Consider the following 26,670-nt stretch of genomic DNA (forward strand, 5'->3'; position numbering starts at 1 on the left):
ATTGCACCCTTAGAACCTCTTGCGTATGTCGCCTAGCAGTGTTAGTTGTATGGAGTCTGCTTATTCAAAACATGTGTTGCATTTGCCTCTGAGAAGTTGGAGAGCAATAAACCTCCATTTTGTCTGTCTGTCATGAAACAGTCCCTAGGCTCTGCTGCCTGGAGCTCTGAGGGAGCTTTGTCTTTTTACTCTGACTGAACTCACCGCCATTAGCAATATTCCTTTCTTATCTTGTCCCCAGTTTCCCCCCTGCCACAGCTGACAATAAAAATGTGATACTGTGACCAGAGGGCCTCCATCTTTCCCTGTACCTAAGACCACCTAGTTTCGTTTGCTGTGGAGCCACATGAACGGGCGTGTTGTGGGCACAGAAGAGATAATGTCCCGCTCATTTCAGTTGGTATGAACATGTTGTTTGGAAGTGTGTAATGCAGCACAAAACCCAAAGTAACATAAAACCCTAAGAAAATTTATTTTTATTTAACAAAGTTTTTATACACTGCTTGATTGTAGTAGAACCTCTAAGCAATTTACAAGAAATATTGAAATTATCAATAAAACCATTTGAAAACAACGAAAACAGTTAAAGATAATTAAAATATATAGTAAAAAAGATTAAAACATGTCAACATATTTTTGTTTGGATAGGCTTGTGTAGGGGCCTGCCTGTTTTCAATAGGCAGAGAATAAGTATAGTCATTGCAACACTAAATGGTCAATTTCAGATAAGTGTGGGACGAGTAATATGCAGCATCTGTAACAGTGCAAGTTCCAGTGGTCAAATGGGCATATATGGGGTAAGGTGATCTTGCAAATAAACTAGTCTCAAGCCATTAAGGGTTTTACATACCACTAGTAACCTTGAACTTAGCCCAGTAACAAATTGGCAACCACTAAAGATCTCTGAGCAGAGGTTTTATATGCTGACAGGGTCTCACTCAGGATCGAGAGTGGTCACTTCGTGATGGGAGTTGTACTACAAAACATTTAGAGGGCACCAGGTTGACAAAGGCTGGTCTACAGCCTACAGGTCTGAGCTACATCTAGGTGACATGGGCAAATTGTGGAAGGGCAGCGCTGGCACAAAGCCTGAGGCTTTAAGTGTTGATCAAGATTGGAGGAAGGAGAAAAATGAAAGAGTTGGAGGCAGTATTAGCAACCACCCACCATTTGAATGGTTGTCATGTTTTACATACTGGCCATGAGGAACAGCATCACCAAAATATGATCATAAGTTCAATTTTTGCCTCTTTCTTCACCCCCAGTCCTGTGGGAGTCTTCTTATGAGGCAATTTATTTGCTTATTTAACACATTTTTTCTATTGCTTTTCTATTTCTAAAACAGCTTACAGAAACAATGAATTGGGGTTATCTACTCCCTCTCACTAAATACTTTTCCAAACACGACTACCAGTTCTTGTCTAGCAATCCTACTTGTTGCACATACACTCCAAACCAGGAAAACCTGGGCAGTTGCTGATGGACTACGTCCTTGTGGAAGTAATAGCACTGACCCAAATGCCAGCTACAACCATCGAGGCCTGGTGGTACTCTCAGTACTTCTTTGACCAGCACTGTAGCCCAGGCAGCTGTGTAAAATCATTATTTTGCCAAAAAGCTGTCAAGATGGACTCACACAAATGCAAGACCTTTACCAAAAGCTTTTTATTGATTTGTCTGTTAGATTCAACTCGGTATGGGTCAAGACATTGCTGTGAAATGCTCATTGCCATGCCCCAAAGACAGCTGTAGCCTTGAACCAAGAAAGACTTGCTGTGTACCTGGGGAGCAGCTATCACACATCAGATTGGAATGTGTTGTACTGTTTGGCAGAGGGACCCCTCTATGTATGCTATGTGACACTTTGAGTCAAATGTGAATAAGCTAGTGAAACAAACTGAAAACATCAAACAATGCAAATTCAAGGAAGCAGAGGCTAGCTAGTGTCCGAACTTTGTACAATATCTGTGGGGCTGAAGCTCAGCATTTCTGAGCTGGTGAACCTAATCTGCTTTGCTGCAGGGAAGCACATGTATTTAACAGCAAGAGGTGTTCCGTTGTGCTTGGGAGACCAGCTGCCTGTCCTATCCCTGGGATTCAGCCAGGGAGAAGCTGTTTCTGTCACAATACCAGTCCAGATATTGTCTCAGAGGGGTTGGCATCCAAAAGTGATCTCGATTCTAGGTTTCAGTAGGAGTGGATTTTAAAACGAGCTAAAAATATAAGGGAATAACAGAGCATTCAGTGCCTTGTATATCAAACAACAATATTCCAAATCCCTTGTATACCCATACTTGGACATGCATCATGGTGGGCAATTCCAAACTGTGTATAGGTGTTGTTCTTAACAGGAGACACTAAAGAGCCATTGCTAAGGATGAATAAATCTGTCGAGGCTTGCCCACACTTCTACTCGTGTCATAAAATTGCTGTTTTTGAGCTATTTTAAGGGGAAATCGGGGAAATCAGCACTGCCAACATGGGCTGCCATACGTCTGGAATTTCCCGAACATTTAGTTGATTTCTGCCTGGACGCTGCTGACGAATGCAGTATTCTGGATATGTCTGGGAAATTCTGGACGTATGGTAACCCTATTTCTAGGCATGGGTCAGAGTAGGTTTCCCCTTGGCCCGTTCCTGCATACAAAACATTATTTCTACCACAGAGCTACGATGGTGAAGAAGCACTTTTATATCATTCTTCCCCAATCTGGTGCCCTCCAGATTCTTTGGACAACAACTCTAGGTAGCCCCAGCCAGGATGACCAATGGTCAGGCTGTAGTCCAGACCACTTGGAGAGCACCAGGGTGGAAAAGTCTGCTGGCTCTCAAGCAGTGCCATGGAAGTCTTCGTTTAGACTGAGTCTTGCTTCTAGGGGAAAACATATTGTGGAGAGGGGGAAGAAAGGAAGGATGTGAAGAGAAGAAAGCAAGAAAAGAGTTAAAAGGAAGCAAAGATGAAATAATGGAAGAAAGAAAAGAGGAGGAAAGAAGAGCAGAAATCATAGATAGAGAAAGGGAAATAAGTTTACCTTAACACCCTCAAGCATGAGCTACAATTTGACACACACCCCTCAATGGCAATGTGTTTACAGTTGAGGCCCAGTCTTCCATGATCAATAGGCCCCAATAAACTGTTCGTTCTTCTCCTTCTTCCTCCATGCTTGGGTCATGGGGTGCAACCTTGAGATGCTCAACAGAGCAGCATAAATAGCATCAGTAGAAACCTACTTTCTTAAACAACCAAGTATCCAGTTGCCATCATTTATGTCCCAGTTGCTTTTTTGGGGGGGGAGAGATTGCACCCTTGCCCATTGGCTTAAGCAGTGGGGATCATTAAATAGATTAGTGAAATAAGACATGCAAGCATTGGGGGGAAATTGATTAAGTTTCTGTCTTTACATACCATTTTGCATAGCTGTCGTGACTCGCCAGTGGCTAATGACCTCTGTAATGGTGTGCGCTACTCTACCGTTGGGTAACCGCAAGTCATCTGCACCATTCCCATTGAAGTTTCCACAGGCTCCAAATACTTTGTTGGCCAGTTCACCACTGATGGCCACTGTCAGGTCTCCTCTGGTGCTATAGAGAACCCGCACACCTGATCTGTGTGCCACTGTCACCAAGTCCTGAGCCAGGCTTATCGATACTTCCTTTGAGGGCTGGATTGGAAGATGCACTGGGTGCCCATTAACCTATAACATGTAAACCAGCTGGTCATTTAGAACTACTACAGATGATAAAGACAAAGCAAGGAGAACAACAATTTAACTTTAGAAGATGTGTGGTTGCTGGAGAGATATAGCTTCTGCTAAACTCACTGTTCTTCCCCATGATATGACCATGACCTACCCCTTAAACCTCTGCATTGGATCCTGCAAGCTGCATCAATTTCAAGCTTTTGTCACAAAACTTCTAAAGCTCATGGCCTTAGACTACCACCCCTCCCTCTATTTTCTGTATCATATATCTAGCACATTTGCTAAGGAACCTTTCCAGAAATGTATGTGAAATGTATACATACCCATATATTTTGAAACTCTTATCAAAATTCCTTTCATTTTCCTTTGAATTTGTATAGAAGTTTCTCTTGAGAGGACCTTCGAGTTCAACTACGCCATTGCCTATGACTCAGAAGTGTATCTATTCGCTTGCCCACTCTTTCTCTGACAAACACACTGAATTATGTCACTAACCCATAAGAAAACTACTGATAGCCTTCTATATCCCTGGGCATTTTGTTTGAGCAAAACTACCCTTAAATTTGCTGATTCAGTGGCAATTCTTAACATCTTTGTTTCTTTCTCTGATCTCTGTGCCCCTGCAATTCTATGTTCTACATTTTTCAATGCATTCACCTCTCCAGAGTTTTCATATAACACTTTCCTATGTCAGACTAGTCTCATCCAACCAGCATCTCTATTGCCAACTGACTGTGTGGTGAGTGCTGAATATGTGATGTGTGTATTTATGTGGGTGGGTATGGTGAATGCATGTGTGAAAGTGTAGAGTGGCTACACCTATTGTCAGTTATTGCTTTTCCCACTATTGGCTTTGGCCCTGCCCACTTCTGGCATGAATCCTATGGAAGGCTGGTTGAAGAGAATTAAGCCCACCCTTATAAAGTGTCTATTGCAACTGTATACACTAATTTAATGCTCATTAGTTACAGCATTCCAGGGCAGATAGATAAAAAGGATGACAAGTTAGTGGGAAGCGTGGGTGGTGAGATGGTGGTGTGTTGATTGGGAAGAAAGCTTTTGTGGAAATAAGAAGTGGATACTGAAAGGTATAATGGCTGATAGAATATGAGTTCTGTCAACTTCCATTCTTTACTTCTTACCGTAACTGAGCTGTCCTGCTTCACCAGCACAATAAGCTTGTGAAAATAGATTGTGACAGTGACCACAAGGGGTGTGGGACATGTGGGACATTTCTGCAGCTGAATCACCACCCGGAACCAAGATGTAGACTTGGCATTGATGAGCACGGAGATCTCATAGGACCCTACAGGGGGAACCTTTCCGGAGACCCCGTCGTAAGTTGTGAAGATGTGCCCCTGGGAAATGGTGCAATGGCCCTCTTGCCGGATACAAGTCCACTTGGCATTACTCAGGACACAGGTTTGTCCAGCTGCACATGGTAGAGGTGTGCACACGACCCGACCTTGACGATGGCAGGTACACTGCTCCCTGCAGTTGGCTGTGATCACCTTCACTCCAACCTGCCAATAAAAACACAGATAGGAGCTGTGTTGAAAGCAGGTGACTCTTGCATTTTGCCATGTTTGAAATCATATAACGTATGATGAGTTTACATGGTCTCTTCCATATGTTATCATCACAGTTCTGCTGACCCAACTGCAAATTTATGTGTGTGAGTTTGACACTGGAAAAAAAATACTTTCATCACATCATTGAGTAAAAATAGAAAAAAATAGTTGGTGCCTCCTAATTTCCAGTGGGAGCATATTCCAAAACATGAATGCCACCACACTGAAAGCTCTGCCTAACAAACTTCAGGGGCGTGTGACACCCACAAATGTGCTTCTGGAACCTACACCACTCCCATTTCTGCCTCTACAACATTATTTCTTCCCGTTGCTCCATAAACATCCCAGCTAGCCTTCTGCTTCCTGTTGGAGCAAAACCCTTCTTCAGGTGTTATTTCCCCTTGTGCAGAAGAATTCTTAACAAGAACAATCTGTGAGTGTGCAGCTGGGGTTATGCCTTTGTTTGTAAGTGTGTGTGTTAAAGTTCTCCTTCTCCTTCTCTCTCTCTCTCTCTCTCTCTCTCTCTCTCTCTCTCTCTCTCTCACACACACACACACACACACACACACACACTAGCATCTCTTCCTGATCTTTCTAGAGAAACTACAGCCCAACTGAACAAAATGCCTTTAAATTCAAGCATTCCAGTTTAGCCAGCTTGTGTATTGGGATAACAAGTTCTTGTTCTTTCAGAAAGTGCTTGTCACTTGCCTTAAACCATGTGCCCTGGTGAAAGCACCGGCATTGACTAATAGGCACACAATGATACCCAGCCATAAAGTAACCCTTTTTGCACTGGCAGCCTTCGGCACAGTTGCTAGAGCACTTGGTGATGCTGACTGCTTCTCTGCAACCTCTGGGGCAAGCTCTGACACAGATATCGTAGTGACTGTTGACTGGGCACTTCATAGCTGCAAGGAAGATTGGGGGAAATTAAGTTACTATATGAAAGGGGAAGATGAGTTTGGATTAGGAACATAGGGAGCTAGGATACTGAGTCAGTTCAGACCATTTTGTCCATTTAGCTCAGTATTGTCTGCACCATGGATAAGAAATCACCATCCCACATGCCAAACTTGGCCAATCAAGGGTACAAATTTGAACAATGAGCTCATTACCCCAAAATTGGACTCAGCTGCCTCACACCTGACAATGTATGGGGGGCCAGATGGAGAATAGGGATTGGTAAATCTCACAGTTTTGTTTATTCCCAGTTCCTTGTTTTTCCCATCTTAAGTTCCATGCAAGTTTGCTTTTTTCTTTTTTTCAAGTCATTGGGAAAACTCAACAACATTTCAATGTGATTCCCCCCTGCCAATATGCACAATTTTGTATGCAGTTTTGCCTAACATGCACATTTTTGCAAAGCTATTCCCCCTAATATAAAGCATCTTTGTGAATTATTTCCCCCTAATATATGAAGTTTTATGCACACTTTACTCTAGTATATGCACTTTTGTACATTGGGTTGCAGCACTGCATTTGGAAAATTACCATTGTTTTGCAAAGTACGAATTGGGATGTTACATGCTGCTGCTTCCATCACCAAGCCTGGACTATGAGTAGACAAGTTGGTAATACCTGTTCTTGGATGTATAGTTGAGATTGTTAATAGATACTAGTGTGCACAGATCAAGAAGGATGCTGGCAGGGGTTGTGAAAGTGGGGTTAGGTGCCCGTGGCCTTAGAAAGCTAGTTCTATAGGAGGACTTACGGCAGAATGCTGCTGTCCTCCAAGGCTTGATCTTGACACCTGCAGCTTGACAGGCAGTGACGTAGGCATGGATAGCCCGACAGAGGATAACAGTGTTCCCTCTTGCTTTGCAGAGGTCATGCACGCAATTGTTGTAGAAGTCTGCAGGGTTGATGGTGGAAAAGCAGGCACTGAAAGGCCCATATGGTGCTTGAAGTATGCCACATTGACTGCTGTGTACATAGCTGGCCTTCCGGCTCTCTCTGCATGCACCACATACTGAAGCGGCACAATCATCTGCGCAGACAGCCGTGGGGACGTCCACTCTCCAAGCAGCTGCAAAGACTTGGACGCTTGAGGCTGGGTAGCCAGTGGGCAGGAAGAGGTCATCATTGGATCTGCCATTATAATTACCACATAGGCCACAGGTCTGGCCCTGATAGGATTCAGGTACTCTGACAACAAGATGGTAGAGCTGGTCAAAAGAGACGAATAAGCCAAAGTCTGTCCGAATCACAATGTTGTCACCATGGTAGTACGCCCACATACCATCACTTACCAACCGGAAAGGTAAGTAGGTGGTTGCACCATTGACCTGTGGCAGTGGAAAGTTAGTGAGAATCAGGCAGGCAGACAGTTTAAGACAATGGCCACTCCTCTGATGTGTCCAAACCAACATCTGATGTAGTTTCACCTTTTGCCCTTGTTTATTGGTCTGTTTTCTACGTATGTTCCTTATACGTGCAAACCTGGCATTAGCATGTAGCATCCCTGAACACTAGGATCTCCATATTGCAAGCAGGGCCCATCACTGTACTGACACCTGCCCTGGACCCCTTGTGCTGGATGGCTTGGAGCCACCATTTTAGATTTCCTGTAATGTCAAGGACTTACTCTGTGGTCAAAGCAGAAAATTTTTTAAAAAGTGTTGCTAAGCTGCCCAAACACCAGGGCTATCTTAAGCATATGTGGCGCCAGGATGCAAAGATCCACCCAGCACCGCCCCCCCCCCGGTTGCCCAGTCCCTGGCCGGCCACCTCAGCGTCTCACTGGGTTGGTCGCCCCCGAACTCACGGCGCAGAGCTGCCCACAGCAGAAGAGCCCGGACTCTTGGCTGGTGCCCCTGAGAGCCTGGCACCTGGGTGCCCCGCACCCCTAGCACCTATGGGTAATACGGCCCTGCCAAACACTGATTGTAGTGCTGCTGCTGCCAGCTTTGGCCACAGGGACTCACTAATGAAGTAGGGAGCCCACCTGTAGAGACTTTCCCAAGGCCTCCCTCAAACCTAGATCTAGCCTTGCTAATATGACTATTGTATATTGATTGTTGCCCACCAGCCACACATCAGTTCTACTGTGCTCATCTTGAACATAGGAAGCTGTCTTATATTGAATCAGACCATTGGTTCATCTAGCTCAGTATTGTCTACACTGACTGGCAGGAACCTTCCAGGGTTTCTCAGGGGTTTCTGCCAGCCCCAGATGTTGGGGATTGAACCTGGAACCTTTTTCATACAAGGCAGATTCTCTGCACTGAGCTACAGCCCATCCGCAGACTCCATCATTACCCATAGCTATATCATTACACAACCTCATTGCTGCAACCATTCACCCTATATATTCAACACCTCATGTCTTTTGACCAAGCAACCATGTTCCATTGCTCTCCGTTTCACAAAGGCTTACCAGGACAATGCCTCTCTTTTCCCGCAAGATGGAGATGGTGTTTTGATAAGCTGTGACTGACACAACCTTCGTCACAGAGACCTTGCCCCTGGACCGCCTCTCATTCTGCACATTGACAGAGAAGGGCTGAAGGGAGGTCTTCTGTGTGCAGCTCCTAGCCAGGGTGTAGGTGCAATTGCTCTGGAGGTCAAATGTGGTGCCATCAAAGGTGAGATAGTGTGGGTCACCAGCCACATGACAAGAGCCACTCCTCTTGGGGGCAAGTGAGTGGCATTTCTGCACACCTTCCACCACACGACATTCCTCATTAGGACCACAGGAGGAACGGTGGCAGTCCATGATGCCACCTACTTGGCATACACATCGCTCCTTGCAGAATCCGTTGAGATAGAAAGAGTCACCCGCCTTGTAGTAGAAGCCTTGGTGGACACAGCCACACTGGGAGATGGGAACACACTGGTCGCCACTCAGAACATAACCTTCATTGCATTCACATCCCTCGTGGCATCTAGTAGTGCACGCTACTGGGTTAAAGAGGCTGAGACACGTCACTGGGCAATTGCTGGTGCAGACTTTATAGCGGCTGTTTGCACTGCATTTAGGAGCTGGAGAGAGACAGGAAGACATTATTGACCTGGTTGAACCCCACTTAGTCTGGCGTCTTCTCCTAATCCCCCCAACCTAAAATGTAGGTGTAGGAAGAGATACTAATTTCAGACATTTCCAAATCTTGTTTCTAACAGGGAGATCTCCTAATCCTGACTCTAGGAATAAGTGCATAAGCTGAATCAGATCAAAATGTCCATCCAATTCAACATCCTATTTTCCACAAAGCCCAACCAGATTCTTCTGAGAAGTCCACAAGCAGAGGATGAAGAAACTGGTTTTCCCATCAGGCTCTCCAGCAACGCCTATAGCTATCATGACTATAGCTATCATTGATGATGAACATAACATATTACAATGTATTTATATACCACTTTTCATTCCACAGATAGTTGTCAAATCCCCATTGTGTGTATGCAAGTGGCAATCACCACAATCTGTAGCAACAGGTTCCATATATTGTGAACATAGGCTCTTCCTCTTATTTGTCCTGAATCACCTGCCAATCAGTGTGGACGACCTCAAGTTCTAAGTACTGAGAAAGGGAAAAACTTTCTATCCACTTTCTCCATCAAATAAAATAATTTTGAAAATTGGCCTGGGAGTTTATGTACTCATCATTCCTTGGCAGGAACTGGGGGTTCACTTTCTGCAAGGTTATTGCCCATGAACTTACTACAGAAACTGGCAGACCTCCACTCATAGACCCTGGTGCCATATGCTTGGCAAGCTGCGGCATAGGAGGAGATGATGTGACAGACGGCATTTTTATTGGTCTTGTTGGAGCAAAAGTCAAAGACACAGTCTTTGAAATATGATTGAGGTGGCACCTTGCTGTGGCACTCCCTGAAAGGGCCACGCATGTCCAGCAGGAGGCCACACTCCTTGCTCGTCTTCTGTGAGTGTTCAATGTTCACAAGGTCTGGACAGGCCTCCTTCTCCTTCTCAATGCACCCTGGGATGTCCCGAACTTTCCAGCTTCGGCCAAAGTCCCCCGGGTTGGTTGTCAGAACTTGGCTGTGTTGCAGAGTCATGTCATCATCTGCCCGCCCATTGAAATTGCCACACAAGCCACACACGTCACCCCTGTAGGCTCCTGGCACCGTGAGACGGATATTGTTAGTGCCATCAAATGCGACAGTTAAACCAAAATCAGTAGTGATCACAATATCCCAGCCGTGGCGGTAGAGGGCAACTTTGTTGTATTCAATGTTGTAGGGCAGGTGGACCAACAATCCATTCAACTGGAAAAGGTAGGCAAGGCAGGGAGAAAGAAAGAGAGAAAAGAATTTAGAGATGTTGTATAAAGCAGATGTGGGACAACACATGCTTTTCAGGGGAAATGTCTTGCCTTCACTCAAATGAACCAGGTAGAAGTAGGTGATGGGAAAGACTCTGCCTGCCAATCACTGTCTCAGAGCCACTGCCAGTCTAAGTAAACAGTAATGTGCTAGATAAACTTTCCCCAACTGGATGCTGTCCAGATGTTTTGGGCTATAACACTCATCAGTCCTAACCACCACAGCAAATAAATGAACACATAGTTGGACCACCTGTAGGTATTCAACTTGCAAGTCAAGATATTTGGGAACAAAAGAACACAAGAACAGCCCTGTTGGATGAGGACAATGGTCCATCTGGTTCATTATTCTAGTTCCCAGATGCCCCTGGGAAGCCTACAGGCAGGATACAAGTGCAACAGGGCTACTCTTCTCACTTGCACTTCCAAGCAACTGGTATTCAGATGCATTCTGTCTCTAAGAGTGGAGGTAGAACATAGTCATCATGACTGGTAACCATTGATAGCTTTGTTCATGTATGCTACCTTGGATTCCATTATGGAAGAATGTGTGGATATAAAAGAAGGGAAACAAAGAAGCAAATACATAAATGAAAATGGTGAGTTGTGCCTAGCCCTAGGAGAAGATACTATGGAGACAGAAGAACTTTAAAAGCTCCACATCAATACATAATTGTGAATTAACCATCCTGTTTGGGTTGCTTGCTCCTTTCATACTGAATAATCAACCTCAGAAATAAGAAGTGATTGATAAATCCAAGAAATTGCATGAGTTCTAGCAGAAGGGCAGAAGAAGTGCACTCACCAAGACTTTACTATGGCTGACTGCGATTGTAAAACCATAGACTTTGATCTCAATGGCTTTGGTGGCAGAATAACCCTTGTGTCCCTTCCTTTCATGCCGAACCAGGACTTGAAACTGGGTCAGGTTTGCTCTCTTGTGGCAGATTTCAACTAGGCGATAAACACAGGTCCCGTAGAAGTCATAGCGCAACCCATCAAAGGTGACGTAATGCAACTGTCCCACAGCAGTGCAGGTCCCATAGTAGGTGGGGTAGCACTTTCTCATGCCATTGACAACATGGCAGCCTTCCATCTCCCTGCAACGGGACTCATGGCAGATCACTTTTTTATCTTGCGCCCTGCACAAGCAATGCTGATGGCATTGCTGGTCACCCCAGAACTGCTCATTGGGTGCATAGAGACGACCATGGTAGGCGCAGCCGCACCGGTTTTTGGGAATACACTTGCCACTATCCAGCACGTAGCCAGCCTTGCATTGGCAGGTCTCCACGCAGGGCAGGTGACACTGCTTTGGAGCATCAGGGTTGGTGCAGGTGGCAGGACATGCTGAGCCACAGGGCATGTATTGACTGTAGTCAGGGCAAGACATGGCTGCAGAAAAGAAAGCAGAGGTGAGCACATCCACTGTTCTTACATAAAGCCCTATCTTTGCTTGATAGCAACATTTCATCTAATACATTGAGGTTCTAAATCAGGGTTCTCCTATCAGCTGGCAAGGTCAATGGCTAGGGATCATGGGAGCTGTAGTTCAAGAACATCTGAAGGGACATAGGTTTCCCATCATTGCTGTAAGCTTATGTATCAAACTAAAGTAGCCATTTCCCCCCACAAGGTGGTTCAGGATTATTGAACTGCGGGAGAGCCTTTTAGCTAAATAGTAGGGTCAAATCATTTTATTTTATTTTATGATAGTGTATTCCTGAATACACTTACTTAATATATGCCCATATATGTGCACAGTATTTCAGTTATGAAACACATTCCCTTCTGGAACCACAGGTTGCATTACTGCAATGGGTCTATGCAGGGCTGAATTTGAGGTTAGTCTGGAAGCTTTAGCAAGTGCAAACTGTGGCAGTTCAATTGCTCACTTGGGCAGGATATTACCACCATGATGCAGCTGAAAGAATTGCACCGGCTGCCAATTAATACTGGGCTAAGTTCAAGGACTAGCTTACTTAGACGATCATCTCATCCCTTATATACCCAACTGATCCCAGCACTCTCCAGGAGAGCGTTTCCTGCAGACATCATCTTATCAGGAGGACTATTCTGTCCAATATAGTAATTAGTCCTTTAGTGTCATAGCACCTACCCTTGGGAACTCCCTCCTATTAAATATTAAACAGGCACCACCTCTGTTATCTTTTGGTTCCTAGTGAACACCTGTCTCTTTGCACAAGCCTTTTAAGCAGAGATCGTTCTCAGTCTGCATCTGTGTTGGAAACTTTCTTATATATTTTAGATGTTTTAATGACTTTATCTTTTGTGCGTTTGCTTCCCTAGACTCCTTTGGGAGGAAGGGCAGGATATGTATTTCACACATAAGTAATAAATACTACAATATGACCCTCATCTAGGTGCCCATAATTGCATAGGTAGCTCGATCTCTCTCTCCATGAATGCTCTGCAGTACTCACGGCAGCCGGCATGTTTTCTCCAGGCAGATATCACTGCCCCTTCTCTTTGGCAGGCATCAGCGTAAGTCTTCAGTGCTCGGCATAATATCTGCTTGTAGCCCTCAAAGGCACACAAATCAATCACACAGTCGTTCAAATAGGGCTTGGGGTCAATCAAGGCATGGCAATGTCGGAACGGGCCACCTCTGTGCTTAGTAAGCAGGCCGCAATAAGTCTCCGCTCTGTATCTGGTCGCCATCTCTGGAGAACAGCGCCAGCATTTGCCATGGCAGCCATGACTGCATTGGCTATCACCATCTTCCACCTTCCAGCTCCTGCCAAACTCCACAGGATCGGTGGCAAAGCCTCCCAAAGATGTCATAAAGTCATCATTGGGGTCCCCGTTGTAGTTGCCACAGAGGCCGCAGATATGGCTCCGAAAGGCTGGAGTGACCTTCACCACTAGGTAATAGTTCCAGTCATAGTAAACTTTCAGACCAAATGATGTTTCCACAACCAGTTGGCCTCCTCTGTGGTATAAGGAGAGCTTCCCATCATGCATGCTTATGGGCAGGCGGGAGCGTACTTGGTTGACCTGGAAGCAGCAAAGGCAGATAAAAGAATGTTTTTCTTTAGTCAAGATTATATACACATACTCTGCAAATTAATTGAAGTGACACAGCAGCATTCCCTCACCTGATGCCCTCCAGCTTTTTGGGACTCCAATTCCCATCTGCCCTAGCCAGTGTGGCCAATGGTGAGTGACGATGGGTGTTGGAGTACCAACAACATCTGGAGGAATCCAGGTTTGCAAAGGCTGTGATGAAGCAAAACGCCAACATTTCTAGTGAGGTCAAACTTCTCTTTCAGGAAGTTTCTATTTAAAGAAGCAACTTGAGTTGTGATGCTGACTAATAAAGTAGAATCATTTGTGATCACGTGACTTCCAGGTGACGTGAAACAAGATTTTTAAAAGAAAGTCCCTTGCATATCTCCAGGTTCAGAAAAGGATCAAGAAGACTTTGTAGCTGGAGACTTGCTGCCAGTCAAAACAGGCAATACTAGGCCAGGTGGGAAAATAATCTGACTTTTCGTAAGGCAGCTTCTTATGTTTCTGTGGCTCAGTCAGAACACGTTTACTTAAAAACAACAACACCGAGAAAGGAGTAGGTCTGCATGAATCTGTCAGCTTCTCTTTTTTCTAGGCTTAAGTTCACTTTGCTGCATTTCTGCTTCACTTTGCAATTCGTTTCTTTTAAAAATAATGTTCTCACAAAGTTGTCAACATTTCATTGTGCCTTTCTCCAAATATGCACATTTTTGCAAGCAGGTTTCTCTAACGATGCATTTCACCGCTATTGGTGTTTTTATGCATGCTTTCCCCTAATGCCACATTTTCGGCCCTTTTTTTCGGTTGCAGAACTGCAATGCAAAATTCAGAGAATTGCAAATTTTGAAAGTAAGCTGTTTGAGTTTGCATATCATTTCAGAAAATGTGAACTTGGTAGGCTCGCATTAAAATAGAAACAGAGCCATATTTATTCCTGATCCGTACGGATCCTTATACTTGGAATAGTCAAGTACTTTTGTGGGGAAGCACCCCGAGATGACAAATGCAGATTTGGAAAATCAGGGAGTGTCTGAAAAACTGTGAGAATAGCGCAGTAAAGAAGGATGGTTTCAGATAAGTGGATTCTGACAAAGGTAGATAGGAGACAAAATCTCCACCACCTTCAAATGCAGCAATTAAAAGAAAAAAGGTGTAGGAAACTGCTGGCCCTGCAGAGGCTGCTGAACCAATCTCTCTCTCTCTCTCTCTCTCTCTCTCTCTCTCTCTCTCTCTCTCTCTCTCTCTCTCTCTCTCTCTTTCTCTCTCTTTCTCTCTCTCTCTCTCTCTCTCTCTTGTAACCTACCCTGGAATGCTATAGTGAAGGACAGGTGTGTGAGAGAAATAAAATAAATAAGCAAACTGTAGCCCTCCAGTTGTTATTGGACTTCAGCTTCCATCAGCCCCAGCCAGCATGGCCAACAGTCTGAAATGAGTGGAAGTCCAGCAACAACTATAGATTCCCAACCCCTGACGCCACTTCCTCAGTTTTAATAAAACCACACAGAGATGGGCTCTTACTCTGACAAGGCCATATTCGTACTTGACCATGGTGATGTTGGAGCCATAGACAGAGATGGTGACCTGGCTGACGAAAGAGAACCGGGAGTTCTTCTGGCTCTTGGTGTAGATATGGAAGAAAGGTAGAGCCGAAGTGGGTTGGCAGGTCTTAACCACGGTGTAAGTGCAGGTACCTTGGAAATCGTAGCTGCGTCCGTCAAAGGTGTGGTAGTGGGGTTGTCCAGAGGCCCAGCAGATTGACTGGGCGGGAGAAACAGACACACACTTGGGGACACCATTCACAACTTTACAGGTTGTCCCTCTCTTGCAGTGAATTGTGCGGCATGCTTGTGCTGCTACTGGCACACATTTGGGCCGTCCATTTATAACTTGACATACAGTTCCCCTTTGGCAATGGGTACTATGGCAGGAGCTCGGCAGAGGGACGCACTGGGGCCAGGCATTCACAATCTGACAGACAGTCCCCACACTGCAGCGGAATTTGTCACAGGAAGGTGGGTTGTGCACACATTGGGGGAATCCATTAACAAGCTGACACACAGTCCCCACTTGACAATGTACAGAAGCACAAGAAGGTGCTGCTGCTGGAACACATGTTGGCCGGCCATGTGCAATCTGGCACACCATTCCCTGTGCACAGTGAGTTTTGTTGCAGGAAGACAGAATGGGTACACAAGTTGGCAAGCCACTGATGACCTCACAAACAGTCCCTCTTTGACAATGTGCTCTGTCGCAGGATGGTGGGACAGCAACACATCTGGGCCAGTAGTCCACAATTTTACAAACTGTCCCATCTTGGCAACGGAAGTGGTCACAGGAAGGAGGGCTCGGAACACATTGGGGCCAACCGGAAATCATGTGACAAACTGTCCCTGCACTGCAACTGAATTTTGCACAGGAAAGTGGGCTGGGAACACATTGGGGCCCACCAAAAACCTTTTGACATACAGTCCCGACGTTGCAGCTGACATTTCCACAGGAGGGTGGGATGGGAACACATGTGGGCCAACCAGAAACAATTTGACACACAGTCCCTGCACTGCAGCTAAATTGGTCACAGGAGGGTGAGATTGTAACACATCTGGGCCAACCATAAGCCATTTGACACACAGTCCCTGCACTGCAGCTGACATTTCCACAAAATTGTGAACTGGAATGGGGAACGCATTTGGGCCAACCACTGCTGATCTCACATACAGTCCCTTCTTTGCAATGGAACTTGTCACAGGAAGGCGATACGGAAATACATCTTGGATGCCCTTCATATATCTCACACTTGGTCCCTGCACTGCAGCTGAATTTTTCACAGGAAGCTGGGTTGGAATGGGGAACGCATGTGGGCCAACCACTACTTATCTCACATACAGTCCCTTCTTTACAATGGAACTTGTCACAGGAAGGCGATATGGAAATACATCTTGGATGCCCTTCATATATCTCACACTTGGTCCCTGCACTACAGCTGAATTTTTCACAAGAGGACAAGCTTTGACGGGGAACACATTTGGGCCAACCACTACTGATATCACATACAGTCCCTTCTTTGCAATGGAACTTGTCACAGGAAGGCGAGATGGAAATACATCTTGGATGCCCTTCATATATCTCACACTTGGTCCCTGCACTGCAGCTGACTTTTTCACAAGAGGACAAGCTGGAATGGGGAACACATTTGGGCCAACCACTACTGATTTCACATACAGTCCCTTCTTTGCAATGGAACTTGTCACATGAAGGTGAGACGGAAAGACATCTTGGATGCCCCTCGTATATCTCACACTTGGTCCCTGCATGACAGCTGATTTTTTCACAGGAGGACAAGCTGGAATGGGGAACACATTTGGGCCAACCACTACTGATTTCACATACAGTCCCTTCTTTGCAATGGAACTTGTCACAGGAAGGCGATATGGAAATACATCTTGGATGCCCTTCATATATCTCACACTTGGTCCCTGCACTGCAGCTGAATTTTTCACAAGAGGACAAGCTTTGACGGGGAACACATTTGGGCCAACCACTACTGATATCACATACAGTCCCTTCTTTGCAATGGAACTTGTCACAGGAAGGTGAGATGGAAATACATCTTGGATGCCCTTCATATATCTCACACTTGGTCCCTGCATGACAGCTGATTTTTTCACAAGCAGGTAGGCTCATACGGGCAACACATTTAGGCCAACCACTGCTGATTTCACATACAGTCCCTTCTTTGCAATGGAACTTGTCACAGGAAGGCGATATGGATATACATCTTGGATGCCCTTCATATATCTCACACTTAGTCCCTGCACTGCAGCTGACTTTTTCACAAGAGGACAAGCTAGAATGGGGAACACATGTGGGCCAACCACTACTGATTTCACATACAGTCCCTTCTTTGCAATGGAACTTGTCACAGGAAGGTGAGACAGAAATACATCTTGGATGCCCCTCGTATATCTCACACTTGGTCCCTGCTTGACAGCTGATTTTTTCACAGGAGGACAAGCTGGAATGGGGAACACATTTGGGCCAACCACTACTGATTTCACATACAGTCCCTTCTTTGCAATGGAACTTGTCACAGGAAGGTGAGGCGGAAATACATCTTGGATGCCCTTCATATATCTCACACTTGGTCCCTGCACTGCAGCTGACTTTTTCACAGGATGACAAGCTTTGACGGGGAACACATTTGGGCCAACCACTACTGATTTCACAAACTGTCCCTTCTTTGCAATGGAACTTGTCACAGGAAGGCGAGATGGAAATACATCTTGGATGCCCTTCGTATATCTCACACTTAGTCCCTGCACTGCAGCTGAATTTTTCACAAGAGGACAAGCTGGAACGTGGAACACATTTGGGCCAACCACTACTGATTTCACAAACTGTCCCTTCCTTGCAATGGAACTTGTCACAGGAAGGCGAGACAGAAATACATCTTGGATGCCCCTCGTATATCTCACACTTGGTCCCTGCACTGCAGCTGAATTTTTCACAGGAAGCTGGGTTGGAATGGGGAACACATTTAGGCCAACCACTACTGATTTCGCAAACTGTCCCTTCTTTGCAATGGAACTTGTCACAGGAAGGCGAGATGGAAATACATCTTGGATGCCCTTCGTATATCTCACACTTAGTCCCTGCACTGCAGCTGAATTTTTCACAAGAGGACAAGCTTTGACGGGGAACACATTTGGGCCAACCACTACTGATTTCACAAACTGTCCCTTCCTTGCAATGGAACTTGTCACAGGAAGGCGAGACAGAAATACATCTTGGATGCCCCTCGTATATCTCACACTTGGTCCCTGCACTGCAGCTGAATTTTTCACACGAGTTTCTAATGGGAATGCAGGTGGGCCAGTCATCAACTAATTTACAAAGTGTTCCTTCTTTGCACTGGATTTTGTCACAAGAGGCTGGGATTGGAACACACATTGGCCAACCATCTATAATTTCACAAGTAGTCCCATCCCTGCAGCCGAGTTTGTCACAGGTGGGTGGGATAGGCACACACTGAGGCCAACCATCAACCATTTTACAAGTTGTCCCCTCACTGCAATGGATTTTGTCACAGGACGGTTGGATTACTGTGCACTGGGGCCAACCTTGGATGATTTTACAAACGGTCCCTTGTCTACAGTAGACGTTTTCACAGGAGTGAGGGGCTGGAACACATTCTGGCCATCCGTTAACTGTTTTACAGATGGTTCCCACTCTACATTGCAACTTGTCACAGGTGGGAGGGATGGGAATGCATTTGGGCCTTCCGTCAATGAATTTGCAAACAGTCCCCTCTGCGCATTTTGTTTTCTGACATGAAGATGTCAAAGGCACACACGTGGGCCAGTTATGCACTATTTCACATACAGTTCCTTGTCTGCATTTATATTTGTCACAGGAAAGCGGGATGGGTATGCATGTTGGCTTGCCCTCAACCATTTCACACACGGCCTCTTCTGTGCAAACAAAGGACGCACACGACGTTGGTTTATCTGGGATGCACGTCGGCCAGCCATTGACAATATCGCACACTGTTCCTGTTTTGCATTCAGTATTCTCACAGGAGTGTGGCAGGGGCACGCAGCTGGGCCACCCGTTCACCATTTTGCAGACATTTCCCACTGCGCACTGGATTTTGTCACAGGATATTATGGTGGGCACACACTTGGGCATGCCATCGGTGATCTCACAGATTGTCCCTTCTTTGCAGTGAATCGTGCCACAGGAAGGGGCAATGGGCACGCAGGCAGGAATCCCATTAGCTGTCCTACATACTGTCCCCTGCTTGCAGTGAACTTTGTCACAGGACGGTAGGACGGGTACACACCTGGGCAAGTTGTTCACAGTCTTGCATTCAGTGCCAGCCACACAATTTAAATTGGCACAGGATGGCCCTGGGACACACTTAGGCCAACCATCCACAATATTACACACAGTCCCTTGCTCGCAGACAGTATGCAGGCAGGATGGCGGCAATCGGACACACGTCGGGTAGCCATCGATCACTTCACACATGGCCCCTTTATCACAAAGAAGGACACCGCATGATGCTGTTACTGGGACACATTTAGGCTGACCATGGACAACCTCGCATTCAGTCCCAACTTCACATTGGACTTTGTGGCAGGAAGGCTGGTGGGGCACACACTGGGGCCAGCCATTGACGAGGCTGCACACTGTTCCCGGCTTGCATTGAGTATTCTCACAGGATGCCGGTGCTGGGATACATTTAGGGAAGCCATCAGCTAGGTCACATATTGACCCTTCTTGGCACTGGACTTGATGACAAGATGGTGGGTGAGGGACACACCTGGCATGGCCCTCTACTATCTTGCACACTGTCCCCTCTTGGCATTGGATGGTATTGCAGGTCTGAGGTTCTGGGACGCATTGTGGCTGATTGTGCGTAATGCTGCATACGTATCCCTTTCCACAACTCGTTCCACTGCAGGGGATGGGATGAGGGCTCAGTGGAGGCAGGGCTGCTAGAAAACACAAAGAATCACTGAGGGTAAATGGAAGAGCTACCAGTACAGAAATATCTTGGAAGGCCTAGAAAGACATGAAAGAGAAAAGGAAATAATAGACTATGAAATAACGCCCTGTTCCACAGAATCTCAAAGCCTGTCCCCCACCACCAACCATTTCTGTACATCGTGGGTGAGGAACCTGTGGCCTTCCAGATGTTGTTGGGCATCAGCTCCCATCAGCCCAAGCCAAGCATGACTGGTGGAAAGGGATCATGGGAGTGCAGGTTTCTTCATATAGCACTGTCCTCCCTTCTTTCCTCCCATATCAACCTACCTGTGCACTCAGCTAATCAGAGAAGGCTCTTTGTGTTCAGCCCTAAGGAGAAGTAGGTCATGTAAGTACAAACGCACATAGAAACACAGCAAGTGGCCTCCTACAAAGTCAGACCATTGGCCCAACCAGCTCAGTATTGTCCACACTGACTGGATGTGGCTCTGCAAAGGTCTCAGATAGGGAATCTTTCCTGGCCTTACCAGGAGAAACCAAGGATTGAGCTTGGGGCCTTCTGCATGCAAAGCAGTTCTTCAAGCACTTCCTCTTTGCCTTTGCCTTACACTTTTGGTGCCTCTCACTCCCTTGCTAGCTGGCTAATCAGCTAGAACTGTTGCTTGCAGAAGGTGGTCAGTTCTAGACCATTTGCAGGTTGTGTCTATGTTCCAGGCTCAGTCCTTGGCATCTCTGTTTACAAGAGTCAGGTAACAGGAGTTGGGTAGGGCTCTGCAGCTCTGCTGCCAAGGAAAGCAGATTGTTCTGGACTAGGTGAGCAAATGGTCTGACATGTCATAAGATCACTTCTGTTTCCCTTTTTTGCCAAATTGTGTGATGTACTTGTGCTCTTCAACCTTGGGTCCCCAGCTGTTGTTGAACTACAACTGCCATCATCCAAAGACGGCTGGGGATGATGAGATATGGGATACAGCAATATCTGGACACCCAAGATGGGAGAACACAGTGCTGCACGACACTATTCTCAAACTTCCATAATTCCCTTACTAAAGCAGCCTAAATGTTCCAAAGCAGCAGTTTAATCCTTTGATCACTCACTTGTCAGAGAGAATCCAGAAAATGGAATTGCCAGTCTATTGCATTCCAGTGCTTTCTGTGTTCCCCATCCACCTTTTTCAGACCTGATTTGCATCGATTTTTAAAATTAAAAATGCACCAAAAGTGCACAGGTAATGTTACTGAAGCTTTTCAGGGCTAATGCCCTTTTAATTAGAAATTTCCTTCTTGGATCTTATGCTTCCTGCTCAGTAGGGATATGGCATTATAGATTTATTTTACTTTGAAAATTTCTAGACTGCTTGGTGTGTGTGTGTGTGTGTGTGTGTGTGTGTGTGTGTAGGCTGTGCACAGTATTCAGTGAAAGTGAACATGTAATAAAATCATTAAGCAAATCAGAAGTACATTTAACATTAAATTTCTTAGCTCCTGTTCTCTCAAGGGAGGCAAGCTTTGCTCATTGGTTTGCTCTCATTCTTTTTCTTTTCTTTTCTTTTTGTCAACTGCAATTTATAAAAAAAGAAAGAAGTGAGGAAATGAAGAATCAAAGCCCCTCTGATTAGAACAAGAACTAATTAATTAAGAAGCTTTTAAGAGGCAATTCCTCTCTAATACTACAGTTGGTAGGAGCCACATAGAGGGAACTTCTTCATAAAATTGTAGGGATATTTACAGAATGAGGCCTCTGAATAAACATTACTCTAGGATCTGGGCCTTGCTGGTGGGCAGGGTCCCCCCCCCCCAGCCAGAACTCATTAGAACTCAGCTCCGGCACCTTTCAGGTGGGTGCCATTCTAAGAAAATGAGGGAGGCGTTCATGGTGAATTCTGTCACCTCTTTTTCTAGAAAAATAGCATTGCTGGTGGGCTTTGCTAAATTTAGTAACAGCATTAAATACTGCATGGAATGACCATTTTAATCCCTCTTCCAGCAGATTGGGTACAAGCAATGCCTTAGCAGTGGTAAATGGCTCTAGTGCAGAAGCAAACTTTGCCTTAATTGTGCTCAGACTGAAAAAGACACAGTAGCTCCTGCACCAGAGACTGGACACTGGTGGTCTTCCAATAGTTGCTGAATTACAACTCTTGCCATCCCTGTTCATTGGCCATGTAGTTGAGAGTTGGAGTCCAACAACATATGGAAGGCCGCAGCTTCCTTACCTCTGGGATATGGTGATATAGGTTAAGAAGAAGAAATAGATATGGCAGCTGGAGATGACTTTGAGATCTTGGATACATCAGGGGAACTCTGGATGTGCAGCATGTAACAGGAAGGATGGAAAGGAGGAAGGAAGGCAGGACTTACAATGGATGGCAAAGGCCACAGAGCCATAGCTATTGTGTGGGGCGACCCCAATGCTCAGAAGGCTGAAGGTAGACTTGGGGTGTTCTACAAAGTGCATTGCCTGGTGCCCACTGAAGATGAACTCAGTCCAGGAGTAGGAAGTGCCTGGTATGACCCGCCAGTGTGCATAATGCAGTGGTTGCTTGTCTAAGGTAATGCTCTGGCACGTTCTGCTCTCTGCGACAATGAGTCCCAGGTTGTGGAAGCCTTCCTGACCCAGGATGCCGTAGGATTTGGAGTAGTCAGACATTGCAGGGACACCAGAGAGGAAGGGGTCATAGGGAACACCCTCTTTGACCCCTCCTGTGGCGTAGAACAGCACTTGGACACCCACATTGGAAGAGATGTACAGGGGCTTTTGGCCTCTCACTTCAACTGCAATCACCTGCCCATCTTGCAAATGGTGCTTGGCATAATGGGTGCCAGAACGGACTTGGAGGTGTGTTGTCTGGCAAGCAGCCACATAGGCCACATCGTAATTGGTCTGGAAGGGCAGTGGGGCTACCAAGAATTCTTTGCCCCATTTCCGGGTGGACAGCAGCTGCTCAGAAACATGCTGGCAATTGTCATGTGCCCAAATGCAGCTGTGGCCAGACAAGACTACAACCGGCTTGTGAGAGACCACTTTGGTGCCAGAAAGGTCCTGGTGGCTTTGGATCTGGACAGCTTGGTAAGCTTCAAGGGAGACAACGAGCTTGCTTCCTGGCCCATAAGTCACCCCATGGAAAGTCACTTGGCCGGTGACATAGATGAAGACTTGAGTAGGGTCCTGGCTGGATACCACGGAGAACTCCTGGAAGCCCTTGGAAGGCTCTCCAGAAGGTGTCACCACATAGTGCGTATTCCCAAGTAAATACCTGGGGTAGACAACTGTGGTGGCAACTGAGTTGGGTTTGGAGCTAAGTGAGAGGACCGTGACATCATGGGAGGCCCTGACGATGACGGCAGAGTGGAATTTGTTGCTTCCAACCATTTCGACGTTACTTGGCAACTGTACTGGCACGGTCTCACCACGCTTGACAGCAAAGTCCCTCAGGAACTTGGTCTTGTAGACGGCAACAGTGACAGAGGTGCCATCTTTTAGGCCAGTGACGAAGAGTTTGAAACTGCCATCCTCAAAGCTTTTCTGCAACCCGTTCTGCATGAAGGCTGTTATGAAGTGCTTCCCTTGGGTTCGCCCAGAAACTCTACCTAAAGAGATGAGAGAGGGATGCATTTGCTGAAATAATTGAAAATCAAAATGGCTCTCAAGCCTCTCTGAAGGCAGAATCAAGCTGAAGGTCCATATATCCCAGCCTCTTGTTCTCCAATGCCTATGGGAAGACAGCGAGCTATACTGTTTTCAGGGGCTGCTAAATCATTTTTATTCTAGCAAGCCTATCCAGGTATGTAACTGCAACATTTGTAATAATTACTGGTTTTATTTTGTACATTATTATTATTATTATTATTATTATTATTATTATTATTAAGGCTTACTAGTCACTTGTTACCTAAAGAGCTCAAAGTGACTTGCATGATTTTTTTTAGACTGTTTTGTTTTGTAAACAAGTTACAGGTCATTTGTTCTATCAAGAGGTATATCAATGTTGTTAAATAAACAATAGTGAGTGCAACATAGATTGCAGGTTGCACATGGGCCCCAAAGCACTTTAATCTATAGTTTTCTGTTAGAACACAAAAGTTTATAGCCATGACTATACTTACCACACAGAAGAGCGATCCAGGCCCATAGAAGCAACATTTTGATCATACTTCAGCCTGGAATGTAAAAATATAAAACATCTATTGGAATTCCGGAATAAGCTGTATTCAGCACTAACGTTGGGTTATTCTTGGTTCCATACCCTCCAACATTTCTCCATTGAAAATAGGGATGCCCCATTTCATAATGATAATTGTACTATTTACACCCCACACATCTAACTGGGTAGCCCCAGCCACTCTGGGCAGCGTCCAACATATATAAAAACATAATAAAACATTGAACATTTTTATTTTTATTTTTTAAAAATAATATTTATTAAGAGTTTAAAAATTACAAAAGGAAGAAAAAGAATTAAACAAAACAATACAATACAATACAAAAACAAAAACACTACATATACATAACAAAACAAAGCATAAACAATTAAAAACACATCAAATACTTTCAAAATCTTATCTTTCGTTTACTTGTTTCAGTGACCTCCTCGCACCTCCCTTTTTTGTATTCCTCTTCAATTAACTGTTTCAGCAAATCCTTTCCATCTTCCTTAGTTTTCTGTCCTATAATTTATCTTAACACATTCTAACCTTATTTTTCCCTTTAATCCATTAACAATCTATTTGTACTTAATTCTTTATAACATTTCTGCTAAAGCCATATAACTTCATTCCAACATCTTTCTAACATTCATTAATTTTACAATATTTCTGTAGATAATCTTTAAATTTCTTCCAATCCTCTTCCACCGACTCTTCTCCCTGGTCTCGGATTCTGCCAGTCATTTCCGCCAGTTCCATGTAGTCCATCAACTTCATCTGCCATTCTTCCCGGGTGGGTAAATCTTGTGTCTTCCAATACTTTGCAATGAGTATTCTTGCTGCTGCTGTTGCATACATAAAGTTCTATCCTTCTTTGGCACCAATTGGCCGACATTAAACATTTTAAAAAAACCCTTCCCTAGACAGGATTGCTTTCTGATGGCTCAGGGGTCGGATAACTCCATACCGTCCAACATTTCTCCAATGAAAATAGGGACATCCTAAGGAAAAGTGGAACATTCTAGGATCAAATCAGAAACTGGGATGGTTTCTCTAAATCAAGGACGTCCCTGGAAAATAGGGAAACTTGGAAGGTTTGCGGTTTTTCCACATGGGGGAGCACTTTTGATAATGTTTGCGCCACTGAGGCACAAACTACACCAGTAAGGCTCACTGACCATAATGGGGCTTACTTCTGAGTAAACACAAACTGTATCAGTAAAATCCTGTGTATGTTTATTCAGAAGTGGTCCCAATGTGTTCCATGAGACTCAGACCCTCCAAGTATTTTCCTGGGACAGTCTCGGATTTACAGAAGCCATCCTCGTTTCTGATTTCATCCCAGAATATCCCGCTTTTCCTTAGGATGTCCCTACTTTCATCGAAGAAACATTGAAGGTTATGGTATGGTGTCTCTATTTCATCTGAGAAATGTTGGGAGGGAATAGAGTTATGCAACCCCAGAGCCATGTGATGGTAGTCCTGCATAGGAAAGTTTTTTGCCCCCCCCCCCATGTCTAATGTTTTATTATGTTTTTATAGATGTTGGAAACCACCCAGAGCGGCTGGGGCAGCCCAGGCAGATGGACGGGGTATAAATAGGAAAATTCTTATTCTTATTTTTATTATGTACAGTGGTACCTCGGGTTACAGACGCTTCAGGTTACAGACTCTGCTAACCCAGAAATAATACCTCAGGTTAAGAACTTTGCTTCAGGATGAGAACAGAAATCCTGCAGCAGCGGTACGGCAGCAATGGGAGCCCCCATTAGCTAAAGTGGAACCTCAGGTTAAGAACAGTTTCAGGTTAAGAATGGACCTCCAGAATGAATTAAGTTCTTAACCTGAGGTACCACTGTAATAGGACATCCCTATTTTCTTTGGAGAAATATTGGAGGATATGTAGGACTTCCTCCCTAGTAAGGGTGTTTGGGATCTCAGCCTAATACCTTACCTTTTCTGAGATGAGAACAGATACAGAAAAGAAGCCTCCTTGGGCTGTGGATGGACAATCATTTCCTTATGGAAACAGAACATTCCCTGCCCCTTTGCACTACTCTGGCACTGACCCAGAACTATGACTAGCAGCTTCATATATGTGCAAACATAAAGTGGGGGAAGAGGGTTGCTGTAGGGGGAAATAGCCTGTCCACTGTTCCCAATTGTAGCATAGCCTCCAACATTTCTCTGATCAAAATAGGGACGTCCTAAGGAAAAGGGAGGGACGCGGGTGGCGCTGTGGGTAAAACCTCAGTGCCTAGGTCTTGCCGATCGCATGGTCGGCGGTTTGAATCCCCGCGGCGGGGTGAGCTCCCGTCTTTCGGTCCCAGCTCCTGCCCACCTAGCAGTTTGAAAGCACTCTTAAGTGCAAGTTTATAAATAGGTACCGCTTTATAGCGGGAAGGTAAATGGCGTTTCCGTGTGCTGCGCTGGTGCTGGCTCGCC

At 45.3% G+C, this 26,670-nt stretch overlaps 2 protein-coding genes across 2 annotated transcripts; both read right to left on the reverse strand.

Annotated features, from left to right (window-relative positions):
• Nucleotides 1-826: 826 nt before the first annotated feature.
• LOC309375104 (IgGFc-binding protein-like) lies at nucleotides 827-13,654 on the reverse strand. The gene is made up of 9 exons (XM_081920509.1): nucleotides 13,002-13,654; nucleotides 11,363-11,952; nucleotides 9,934-10,501; nucleotides 8,652-9,256; nucleotides 6,987-7,560; nucleotides 5,984-6,183; nucleotides 4,844-5,224; nucleotides 3,407-3,695; nucleotides 827-2,213 (listed from the first exon to the last, which is right to left on the reverse strand). The coding sequence occupies exons 1-9, from the start codon at nucleotides 13,540-13,542 to the stop codon at nucleotides 2,188-2,190; spliced, it is 3,774 nt and encodes a 1,257-aa protein (XP_081776635.1). The 5' UTR covers nucleotides 13,543-13,654; the 3' UTR covers nucleotides 827-2,187.
• A 326-nt stretch (nucleotides 13,655-13,980) lies between these two features.
• LOC309375811 (uncharacterized protein) lies at nucleotides 13,981-23,623 on the reverse strand (the record flags this gene model as incomplete). Its single annotated transcript, XM_081921734.1, has 4 exons — nucleotides 13,981-14,019; nucleotides 15,109-15,348; nucleotides 17,482-19,622; nucleotides 22,441-23,623. The coding sequence occupies 4 exons, from the start codon at nucleotides 23,621-23,623 to the stop codon at nucleotides 13,981-13,983; spliced, it is 3,603 nt and encodes a 1,200-aa protein (XP_081777860.1).
• Nucleotides 23,624-26,670: the final 3,047 nt, after the last annotated feature.

The sequence above is a fragment of the Podarcis melisellensis genome, assembly GCF_964234715.1.
Source record: "Podarcis melisellensis genome assembly, chromosome: 8".
In the NCBI taxonomy this organism is placed as follows: Eukaryota; Metazoa; Chordata; class Lepidosauria; order Squamata; family Lacertidae; genus Podarcis; species Podarcis melisellensis.

Bases quoted from the DNA above. Each gene is read 5' to 3' on its own strand.
- LOC309375104 (XM_081920509.1), bottom strand. From the start codon at position 13,542: ATGCATGATGGGAAGCTCTCCTTATACCACAGAGGAGGCCAACTGGTT. The intron at 7,561-8,651 runs GTAAGCCTTTGT...CCACTGCCACAG, and splicing joins AAAAGAGAGGCATTGTCCTG to GTCAATGGTGCAACCACCTA. The intron at 3,696-4,843 runs GTAAGAAGTAAA...TACATGTTATAG, and splicing joins AGCAGGACAGCTCAGTTACG to GTTAATGGGCACCCAGTGCA.